The 11,346-nt window shown below is 36.7% G+C and overlaps 2 protein-coding genes and 1 long non-coding RNA gene across 4 annotated transcripts; 2 read left to right on the top strand and 1 right to left on the bottom strand.

Moving 5' to 3' along the window:
* Positions 1–325: 325 nt before the first annotated feature.
* Positions 326–1,840, bottom strand: LOC106625628 (uncharacterized). Of its 2 annotated transcripts, XM_070111771.1 has the most exons (4): positions 1,647–1,840; positions 1,486–1,569; positions 615–958; positions 326–549 (listed from the first exon to the last, which is right to left on the bottom strand). In XM_070111771.1, exons 1-4 carry the CDS (start codon positions 1,692–1,694, stop codon positions 414–416), a joined length of 612 nt encoding a protein of 203 aa, XP_069967872.1. In that variant the 5' UTR covers positions 1,695–1,840; the 3' UTR covers positions 326–413. The 2 variants fall into 2 exon arrangements, with proteins under 2 accessions (XP_069967872.1, XP_069967871.1); XM_070111770.1 differs by lacking the exons at positions 1,486–1,569; positions 1,647–1,840 and adding an exon at positions 1,296–1,479.
* Positions 1,841–4,431: 2,591 nt separating this feature from the next.
* Ciz1 (Ciz1 zinc finger protein) lies at positions 4,432–9,501 on the top strand. The gene is made up of 8 exons (XM_036364052.2): positions 4,432–4,592; positions 4,784–5,078; positions 5,186–5,233; positions 6,032–6,456; positions 7,046–7,766; positions 7,970–8,293; positions 8,361–8,989; positions 9,055–9,501. Exons 2-8 carry the CDS (start codon positions 4,794–4,796, stop codon positions 9,275–9,277), a joined length of 2,655 nt encoding a protein of 884 aa, XP_036219945.2. The 5' UTR covers positions 4,432–4,592; positions 4,784–4,793; the 3' UTR covers positions 9,278–9,501.
* Positions 9,502–9,851: 350 nt separating this feature from the next.
* Positions 9,852–10,705, top strand: LOC118681103 (uncharacterized). The gene is made up of 3 exons (XR_004976733.2): positions 9,852–10,008; positions 10,087–10,272; positions 10,335–10,705. It is a non-coding gene; the product is annotated as an uncharacterized lncRNA (long non-coding RNA).
* The last annotated feature ends 641 nt before the right edge of the window (positions 10,706–11,346 follow it).

Here is an 11,346-nt window from a genome sequence, read left to right as displayed (position 1 = left end):
GTAAGTATGATGCAATGTAAAGGGTCAATCCAGCAGTGTATTTAATTCAAAGATTGATCTTGGACCAGGGAGTAAAAGCTATATGAAAATACCCTGACCATAGTCTCAAACCATTGTACATAACTCCTTCTTTATGGTATGAAGTTTCATTGCGAAAAAGAGTTCTGGTCCTAAAGGCCCTGCGAACTAGAATCTCATCACAAAGTTACGAAAATGTCGGTACAGTCGTTCTCGACCCCCAAACTCATACGCAGATAAGATATCGTAGACGAAAATGAACTAAAGAAATATTATATTACAATGGTAATGAGAAATTTCTTATAAATCTATTTCTGTCTCATTTATTAAATATTTTTATTTAAGACAATTACAAAAATTTCAATGAAATTAATCTGTATTGCATGCGATCTATTTTAAACGTAGTCCAAGTACTGATCCAAAAAATTCGAGGGCACTCGGCATTCGGAGTATAAACGCATGCAGTCGGCGTCCGCTTTCCCAGCCACAAAGGCATCCGTATAAGCAACAGCGATGCTTTCCTTTCCAGGGCTTCAATATTCAAATATTAAAAATGTGAAATGTGAAATGGGAGCTCTTATTTTAAAAAATCTTACCTTAAAACCACATCCATTATCTCCGAAAACATTCCAACATGTTCGTCTACTTGTGCATTTTGGCAAATGGAACGCAGCAAGCATCGATGTCCATTACCATGCTGTCGCTCCATCAAGACTTCCAATAAAGTGTAGATAAATAATCGAGAATCATCTGGCTCTAACTCAATCTGTTCTTGTAAGAGTTTCATGGAACGTGCAAAAGTTTCCTCCCACTTATCCCATGGATAGGTGGGCGCCGTTGGTAAAGGATAGTGGCCTCCTTGAATATTATTTATAGAGACTATCGAACGCCAATCGATAGGGTCATCCAAGTTTATAGAAGCTATTGCCCCAGCGTCTATCTGAAATGAGTTGTGAGTTAAAAATGTGTTTTAGTTTATTTGAATTTAGTTGAGCTCTCATGAATTCCTATTAGGTTAAAAGAGAAACCATTTCACTCGCAGTTATTTCACCAATGGTATTTTCTCATCAGAGATCCGAAATTTTCAAATAATTGTCGAAATCTAAATCGTAGTATGCTTTTTGGACTCGGAATCCATAAGTAAAGATGCGGACTTGGAACAATTTAACTGAATTTCGCAATTCTTGAGGTACTGGCTCAGTTATAGATTACGGTAAATTGTGTGAAGTAAAGTTGAGTTGTTAACTACATTTTGATTTACATTTGCATTGCAGTACCTTGACTAACCCGCTTCCTTCGAAAATTAAGGTGCGCTTTTGACGACGCAAGTTCATAAACTCGGTCAGATTTGCGCCGCTCTGTATTGGACTCAATTTGGCGGAGAACAATTCAGCATTCAACAATGTAATTCCAATGAAATAAATAACAAAATGCATATTAATTGTAGTAAATTTTGAATGAACTAACTTTTTCTCCGTTAAGACTCGTAGTGATAACCTCACTTGGAACCAACCAGCAGCAAATTGAGATGTCAAGCCACCGAACGCCGACCTGCGAACAACGATGTATGCGTTAGCAATTATGATCGAGCGAATAAACCAACACAAGTGAGCGGAATATCGGCTTACCAATATACAAGTACATGTGAGAGAAATTGGGGCGTCGAAGATAAACATGGCCAAATAAATATTTTGTTAAAATATTAGTCTGGTTATTAATCGACACACAGTTATAAAAAGGTACAAAAGAGGAAATCTCTTCTTGCTAGCTTTGCTTTACTTTTTAGCACTACTGGTGACGTTACCATACTGATGTAGTAGTTTTGCTGGTGTTTACGATGACTCAGAGCAACTGTTAATTCAGTTAATTTTCGAAACAAACAAAAACAACAGCAAATGCAGAAAAATTCTTACAGAGGAGAGAAGCAGCAAGCGGAGCTAACAGCAAAACTTCTAGCCGTTAACTGTCATGACCTTAGACATGTCAACTGCACAAACACATATATATACCGCATATACCTGTGTGTGCAATCAAAGCATTAGAAGATTCACAATCGACTAAGTAAGAGACAAAGGTGAAAACACTCCCTCCCATAACCACCATATTTTCATTCACAACTGTTTTTTTGTAATTTAAATTAACGAAGACTAACAAACTAGTAATATAAACTAAAAGTATGACTAAAGGTGTAAAAATCGAAAGAGAACAGACGGAGAAACAAGCCAAAGTGAAAAATCCAGTCGCTCGCCTCAAGAAACCAGCCCTGTTAGGTATAGAAATAAGGGCAAATTTTTTTAAGTTATCCAAAATTTAAGTTCTATGTTCGCACACAGTCGTCAATATTAGTTCTGAAAAGCAATGCCGACGAATTAGCAGTATTATGGCGTAATTGCAACAACGAAATGAGTACATAAAATGCATTAACTGTGCTAAGTAAAAACTCGATGTCCTTGCTTACACAATCGTTCGTAAATGCATTTGAATAGAGAAAATATGGCCTTTCCACCAACAAAGCCTTTCAAGCAAATACTTCAACTAAAGGTAATCTAATATCTCGTGTTAAACCTGCATAACTGACATGCGTCCCACTTCTTCATACATCCACTCTCTCTTATTTTTTATCATTCGGATCTCCGATTAAGGGACTTCTCAGTGTAGAATTTATGTATGTATGTACGTGTTTGTAGTTCGCCAACAAACGTTACCTTCCGTTCGATTCGTTGACAAAAATACCGTACAAGTATGACTTACGTGGCAAATCACCATGTTCATATAAAGACGAGAACATATGTATTTACATAAGTCACCAGCACTTAGTAAGGTTTCTTCACTGTTTCTGCTCCATTCTAGGTTTGCTATCTCTCATTATGTGTTTGTTTTGGCTATTTTACTTAGCTGCTGTATGAACAAAAGTATGTGCTGTAACTTTAGCAAATGCGTAAATGTTAAATGGGTAATATCTGCACTTAACTCTTTTACTACTTTCACCTGCAAAGTTGTAAGACTTAAATTGTTTAAAGCTTTGGGTTAAGTGTGTTCTGGGCTTCACCTGAACAAATACATACGTTGACGTTGAATAATTGTTGAACGAAAAATATGTGTATGATATATGTGATTAGGTCTAATAGTTGAATAAGCCTCTTCTTTTGCACAGTAATTGTAATACTGCGTTGACAGCCCTCCTGAAGCTCCATGTGCAAGAGCGCTCTGCGAGTATATAAGCTTCGTTTGTGACCTTTAATGTGTAATATTACAATACAACATCGAGTAATATAATTTTATTGTTATGTTATACCTTTTTTATGTCCTAACGGTTTTACTGCATGTGTGTATTTTAGGGCTCTGTTACCAAGCAACTAAAAACTTGGAGCCACCTTCTGTTCCAAAGGCCCTCTCTTTTCAGTTCTTACATCTGATTTAAAGCGCATCGACTTCCAAGCGATGTCAACCTTATTTTGGCTCCTACCGTGATGTATTTGTCACATTTTTCATTTCCGGAGAGACAGCCTCTTTTGTTTGACTATTTAATAGCAATGAGTATTATTACAGATTGCTTATAATAAGAGGAAATATATTAACTTCTGTTTTCATATTACTTACATATTTTCTGTCTATCTATAAGTCGGGCTCAAACAAGAAATTTCGGTTGCACATAAACTTTTCTTTCAAAGAGGTATGTACTACGTCGTACACAAAAATGTTTTTCAATAGCTAATTATTATACTTATTCGATATTTTCTAAAATATGTTTATTATTTACCACATACTTGTACACCAAATGCCGAATTACGTAGCATCGAACTATTACGAACCTATATACAAAGCGTGTTACCCTAGCCTAGTTCCGTTTCCCGCGACAGTCGGGTCTAAGTAATAGGAACGGACCTGGATTTTTATCCGGCCAAGGACTGTCAACTCGGCACCATTTCTCGAAATTGCTTCAGAAATGTTTTCTGTCGCTACTACAACACCAGCCTCGTCCCTCCCTTTCATACAATCTACCGATTGACGCAACAAAAGTTTCCTCTTAAGAACAGGCTCTAACTGGGAAGGTTCGCAATGGTTGCCAATTAACATATAAGTCATCTATATAACGGTTGAGAACAAATTTATTTTCGTATATTCTTATTATCCGTTACACCAATTATTTATGTTATTTACAAAATTAGTCGAAGAATAACTTCTCTTTGCCTTTCTATTTAACATTAATTCGTACTTAATATAAACAATGCTTCCAGTAACGATACTAATAATTTAATTGACATTTTCTTTTTAAATAATTATATCTCTGTACTTGCATACTCATTACATAGGTGGCGCAAGAAAATGGCACTACTTTAGGGTTTGTTATTATGGGCATTTACTTATCGATAAATTTAGTCACGAAGTTGGCAGCACACCGCTGTTCTTTCTACTTCGCTAAATTTTTCTGACGCCATTGTGTGAAAAGTTTATAACTGTGAAGAAGTGAGAATAAAATAAAAATTGTGCAGCTGTTAATGAAAAATAAGTGCTGAAAATTAAAAAAAAGCAAATTAAATTTGTTCTACTAAATTGAGAAATCACAGACAGATGTAAGTACGCATTATGCAAGATCTAGTGGAAGTATTTTTTAGTACCTCGTGCCATTGATTTTTTCATTTTGCTAAGCCGGTTCATTTCGCAGCTAGAGGGGTGCACGTTATCTATGAAACTGTACCTATACATGATAGAAAATATGTATACATACATGAAATTTGCAAATAATTGAAATTTTCGAATTTAGTAATTTCAAAATGCGAGGTGGACGTGGTGGATATGGTTCCCGAGGTTCTGGCTCAAGCCGTGGCGGTAATAATTACCGTAGCAATAATTATGGGCGCATGCAAAATTCTGGCGGCAGGTCTGGAGGTCGTGATGGATATAATCACAACTACAATAGCAGTGGAAATTCTCGTTATAACAATTATAACTCTGGTGCAAGTGGAAGCGCAGGACACTACGACCGCTCAAGGGATCGCTTCAATAATAGTTCTGTTGGCGGAAGCCGTCATGAATCTGCCCATAAGAGAAATTATCGCGTAAGTAGACACTATAAAGTTAGAAATTAAAATCTGAAGCAATAATCTAAATTATCTATTATGTTGTAATGTCATATCTAATTTTAAAACTGTAATTATTGATACAGGATACATCTCGTGATCGTACTGATGACAGAAAGCGTTCCCGACAAGATGTAAGTCCAAATTTTATTTATTGTCTAGACATTTAATATATTACTTCATAAGGGAGTTCAAAATATTCCCTCGTAGCTGAGTAATCTTACCAATTAACATTGATATTTTATGTATATTTATGCACGAATAGAAATGTATTTAGAAAGGTCGAATTTTGAAAGACGTGAAAACAAAAAAGTAAGCCATTTGCAACAATTGATTGAGAAATTTATAACTTTGTCACCAAAGCAGACAGAGTATGAACAGAGAGAGACTCTGCACTTGCTGTGTGACAGAGTTGACACGTTTCGACCAAAAATACTATGGCAATGATAAGGCTCTTTTTCGCACGTAATGATTATAGAGCAACGTCGAATAAATTTTATTGAGGCCAAGAAACACGCCATCCTCTAAAGTATGCTTATATTGAAAGTTAAATAACATTAAATGTTATGATTAAATTTAATTAGAGCTATGATCATCCAGTGAAGTAAATAAATTCCTACGATGCACCTTGCTGTTCCAATGCATCACATATTGCAAAAAATTAATAGTACAAAACATTCTGAAGGTGGTAGCAACGATTCTATAACGATAATGTGTACATTATTGTTTTGATGAGCTTTTTAGGAGATTTGCTTATGCTGCAGTGAAAACCTCCCCTTTTTACCCAATTCCTAAACAATATCAAATAAAAACTCATGTTAAAACCACACAAATCTAAAAACTAAATTGACAGAGTATAAATGCTCAAACTCGTGTATAGTTAATTCTTTAAGAATACATAAAACAAAAAACATCCTCATCATCGTCAACAGGATTATAGACGCACCTCTTCAACTGGACGTGGAAATCGAACACCACCGCCCCCTCCCCCACCAATGGTTTCGACAGCATCGACATCTAACTACCGTAATACTGGTGGAGCAAATACAACTAGCAATTCGTATCGTGGCACAAACTCACGCAACGATCGAGATGACTCCACTGCTAATACCAGCCGCCACCGGTCTCCAATGGGCATACAAAAGCGTCCCATACGCACTGGTTACGTTTCAAGAGCTCGTGGAAATATGTCCTCATATCATCGTGGTGGAATGCGCACCACTTTATTAAGGGGCGGTGTGCGCATCATTCGCAATAACCGGAATGATTCAAACGATTTGCGTATTATGCGACGAAAGCTGCTGTATGCACAACAGAAAGATCGTGCGCGTGTATTAAAGATACAGCGCCTCACAAGGTAATTAAAATACAGAAAACTGCATAAAAATTGCATTTGAGTTGACTTGAGTTAATTGTTGAGTTTTATGAAAATGTCTTGAAGCTGATTAAAAGGACTAATTATTTGTTGAACCGTCTATGGAAACATTAAAACAAACTAAGCAGAATATGTTGAGCTTAAGTGATTTGGGTTTGGTTGTAATCTCATTGTATTCAGAATTTATACTTTTCAAACAAGCATTATATAGTTTGATAAACATATCTACGTTTCCATCGCATAAATTATAAGGACCTGTAGTAAAGATGTTATTTGTTTTGAAACACTGGGGTTTAATTGTATTCCTAAGCAAAACTGACGAGTTCATTGCTCTTTGAAAATTTTTACATATTATCCAAAGATGCAATGATATGAAAGATGTGATTTAAAAGCGAAAGTCGTGTGTGTCTGATGCATTTATACGACCCATACTGTAAAATCATAGCAGCTGATTGACTTTTTCCACTCGAAGCACTTTTGAAAAATAAAAAATACATTAGCATCAGAAAGTACAAGATAATTTTGTTCATCAATTAATATACCACTTTTGCGTTTGCGCTACATAAATTAGCTCATTACGTCGTCGTAGGATAGTGCGTCGTTCGAAGAGCCCACATCGTTCCAAGAAGGGTGATTCATCAGATGACGAAGAGGATAATGATAAAGACATCGATAGCGACAAGGACGATAGCAAGAGCGACACCGAGACTAAGAAAAAGACATCGAAGCGCAGCAGCAGTAAGCGCGGCAAATCTTCAGAAAAAGGAGATGATACCGAGAAAGCAGCTGACGATGATGCTGACGAAGATGATGACGATATAGAAGGTGATGATGTCGTTAAAGAGGGATCTAAATCGGCGAAGAAAAGTAAAAAGGGTGAGGATTCATCAGCAGAAACTGATGATCATAAGGATGATGAAGATGATGATGAAGAGGAAGGAGGTGATGAAGAAGTTGAAGGTGCCACAGGTGATGCAACTACTGATCCAGATAAGAATAGTGGTGAAAAAGAGGTAAAGAAAGAAGGTAAGAAAAAAGAGAAGGAGAAGGAAGACGATGATCACAAAAATGATAAAACCAAAAAGAGTTCGTCCTCGAAGAAGGATAAAGAGAAGAGTAAGGAAAGCAAAGAGAAACGCAAGAAGAAGGAAGATAATAGCGATGACGAATCAGAGAAGAAGGATAAGAAATCACACACATCACGTCGAGATGACTATAACAAATCACGCAACACAGGCTCGCGTGTCAATCTGACGTGCATTCACTGTCATACAGGCTGTTTCACATATCCGGTAAGTTCCAAAACAATACATAATAAAATGGATAGAATCGAAGTACAACTATTTTATACTTATATAAGGTCTAACAGCAAATCACACAAAAATCAGTTTCGTATATAATTGAATAAATTAATTTCTTTGACGTTAAGAATATGTGTGCTGATATCTTTATTTTAACTTTTGCAAGGTACTAAGACTTTGTCTGTATTTCCCAGGACTATCAGCAACACTTGTATTCTCGGGTTCACAAAAACGCAATCCGACAAATTTCACTTCGTCAAAAAGCACATTTGTTACGCCTGCGTGCTCGTCAACGTGCTGCACAACGAGAAATCGAGGAGAATTCGAAAGAAGAGTATGAATCCAAGTTTTGTCACTTGTGTCGTCTCCATTACCGCCAACCGAAGGCTAAACATCAATTGTCCGAGCACCACAAGACTATGAAAAAGTTCTTGATGCCATATTGCTCAACTTGTCATTTGGCATTTAAGAGCCCAATGCTCTACGAGACACATCGCTGCTCTTTGGAGCACCTAAAGGTTAGCCTGTTTTTAAGCTATGTCGTTAGTATGTTTCTATAATTATGTTGCTTAACTTTTATTGCAGCGCAAAGCACGAAAGCGTGATTCGGATAGTGACAACAGTGATGAGGATACCAGAGAGATCGACTTGAACAAATTTCTAACCGTAGATTCGGTGGGAGAAATTGACGAAATAGATGACATGGATGTGGATGCCTTGCTAAATGAAGGTGAAGCTGGTACAGATGGTGAAGAGAACAGCAAAGAGCGACAACCCGTTGGTGCATCTTTTATTAAGAAGGTTGATGCATACTTCTGTGAACTTTGCAACCATTATTCAGTCGCAAGTGATTCTGTAGAATCATATGCTAAAAAGCATTGTTTACTACGTTCACATCTCAAAGCATTCTTGCGTAATAAAGAAGAAGAAGAAAAGGCAGCTAAAAAGGCTAAAGCGAAGGAAGAAAAGGAGGAAAGTGAAAATGATAAAAAAGACTCCGTAAAGAAAGAAAAGGACGCTGAAGAGGGGGCGGATAAGGATGTTGCAGAAGGAAACGGTCATGGAAGTGGTGGGGAAGAGGGTGAAGAAGTTGCGGAAGATAAACTTTGGGAAGATGTCGATAAAGACTTGGGCGACTTGTTACGAGAAGTGGGTCCAGAGGATCGGGATGATGAGGAAGAAGATGAATCGGTGCTCAACATTGATATTGAGAGGTAAGAGAGATTGGAAATGCTATTTTGTACATTTACATATTGAGTAGCATAACAAACAATTATAGTGAGAAACCAAAAGCTAAAGAGCTAAACGGCAAGAAAGAGGAACCTGCTGCTGCCCCACAAAGCGTAAAGCCCGTTCCGCCTGAGGTGAAGGAAGTAAAAGATGTGAAAGCTGACACTAAGTTACAAACAACACCATCTAAACCCAAGCCGCAACGCAAAGTTTCGAGCACTAAAGCAACTGCATCCTCTGAAGCGAAGGAAAAATCGGCAACAGCAAAGTAAATTATACACCATAATTTAACAACTTTGATTCTTAGTGGAAAATAATTGACTTAACAACTTTTGGAACTGTAAACTATCGAATAAGTTTTATGAACTTGCTAATATTAATAGAGTTCTAATATAATAGTTTTAGTCGTTACTGTTTAATGCTGACATTGTATAACCTAAGACGCATTAACTGTAATAAAATGTGCAGGAATAAATACACAAATAAATAAACAGAATGCATTTTAAATAAAATTGACTAGGGTTAAATAAGTAATCGCTAGACTTGAAAGTACTTTCGAAGCTCATGACAGGTTTCAAAATAAACTGTGCACTCACAAATGCAAATGTGGCTTATGCAAATTTACAATATTGTGGAATAATTTAAAATATATCCATAACCGTTGGACTTGTGTGTAACATAGGTGCTTAAGTGGCAGATCAATGCGCCAACAGGAGGAAGTTGCAAGCCCCTTACCAGCATATTAATCGGTAACTCAAACATTTGTAGACATAATTGCCCACAAATAAAAGCAAATATGATTAGCGAGAGACGTAACTTGCAAAAGCTTCGAAGGTAATGGTTTTACAGTTGTAGCAACTTGTTTGTTATTGCACGTTGTTTTGTTTTGCTTTAACATTTTGATTTACCGCCATATATAAACAAGGCAACAGGTGAAAAAGGGCACATCTGTCATGGTCGGGTGCTTTTGGCGACGGGCAATCGTTGGGAACTAGCGCTTTAGGTTCGAATGTGGAGATTGTTTTCTTTTTACTTCATTTTATTTTATTATCAAATCGTCACTTCACTTTCACGTGTATAGGCGCGCTGTGTACGTTGCGATTTCCTGTTGTAGTGGGTGGTAGCTGGTGTGTATGTATGACACTTTGGCATGGGAATTTACTTCGTAAATGATTACTACGCTTAGATACAAGTACGTACATACATCTATCTATCAACATAATTCTTCCATCACCATTTTCGCCGCTGTTGGAGGTTAGAAACAATGGTACGTTTTCAAATTTTTTTCCGTATTTATTTTCCTATTATCATAATTGAACGTTTTATTAGCATGAAACAAATTTTCAATTCCACTTTCACTGCTGACGTGATACATCACGAAGATGGCGCCACATGCTATTGCAGCGTGAGGAGCATGCATAATGGAAATTAGAAGTGGAAAGGAAATCCGCTGCGGTTAGATTACGTAATAATGTTGCATTTTTTATTAGCGCATTCAATAGCATTCATAATTGCATATTTGTATACCACAACCGAAGTACTTATATTATATTATATACATATGTATCTTCGTATAAGGAATAGTTAGGCAAGGATATGTGTGTACCAGAGAAATGCCGGAATAAGTAAAAGAAATATGCATTCACCATTGAAGAAGTCAAATAAATAAATAAAGGCCTAATGGTGATTAAAAGAAAAAACGATCAATAAATTTAATTTCACATCACTATAGTAATTCGGGGATTTCTTTTTAGGGAAGATGTGCATGCATAATCATAATTGCATGAACAAATTGAACTTCATAATCATGAAGTGCGACCCTGTAGAGAATTAATCAGACTAGTACCGTTTAGCCACAAGTGCACCAGTTCACATTATGCTAAAAATATCTAGTATTCGTGTAATCGCATAGAAGAGTCGCAACATTTTTCGTTTATTCGGCACTGACGGTCACAACAGATAAAATGTGTTTTAGGTAACTCCCCAATAAAATTATATGCACTTAGTACAGTGCTAATTGACTACTTAAGCGAATACCCGAAACATCTATGAGATACACCCTGACTAACATATGTATGTGCGTATGTATTTCATTGCCTTATTTCAACTTTAGATTTTAGTGAATTCCAATGCTTCAACTTACAAAAGCGTGCACGCGAACCGTTGGCGGTGTCTGATCGTAACGAGTTCATTTCACTGCAGGGTCTATTTTAACATGTGCATATGTGCGCAATAAACGTATGTATGTTTGTAATTGCACATATTTTGAATAAAACGTTTAAAATTTATAGTTGCATTGTTCTACAGTTGCAATGTGGATGCTACAGTCGCGACGGTTATT

The sequence above is a fragment of the Bactrocera oleae genome, chromosome 6 (assembly GCF_042242935.1).
Source record: "Bactrocera oleae isolate idBacOlea1 chromosome 6, idBacOlea1, whole genome shotgun sequence".
NCBI classification, from domain to species: domain Eukaryota; kingdom Metazoa; phylum Arthropoda; class Insecta; order Diptera; family Tephritidae; genus Bactrocera; species Bactrocera oleae.
Note: the sequence above shows the minus strand (reverse complement) of the source record. Positions and strands in the feature narration are given on the sequence as shown.

Bases quoted from the DNA above. Each gene is read 5' to 3' on its own strand.
- LOC106625628 (XM_070111770.1), bottom strand. From the start codon at position 1,454: ATGCATTTTGTTATTTATTTCATTGGAATTACATTGTTGAATGCTGAA. The intron at 959-1,295 runs GTACTGCAATGC...AACTCATTTCAG, and splicing joins AAGGAAGCGGGTTAGTCAAG to ATAGACGCTGGGGCAATAGC. The intron at 550-614 runs GTAAGATTTTTT...TGAATATTGAAG, and splicing joins ATAATGGATGTGGTTTTAAG to CCCTGGAAAGGAAAGCATCG.
- Ciz1 (XM_036364052.2), top strand. From the start codon at position 4,794: ATGCGAGGTGGACGTGGTGGATATGGTTCCCGAGGTTCTGGCTCAAGC. The intron at 6,457-7,045 runs GTAATTAAAATA...TACATAAATTAG, and splicing joins AAGATACAGCGCCTCACAAG to CTCATTACGTCGTCGTAGGA. The intron at 7,767-7,969 runs GTAAGTTCCAAA...TGTATTTCCCAG, and splicing joins CAGGCTGTTTCACATATCCG to GACTATCAGCAACACTTGTA.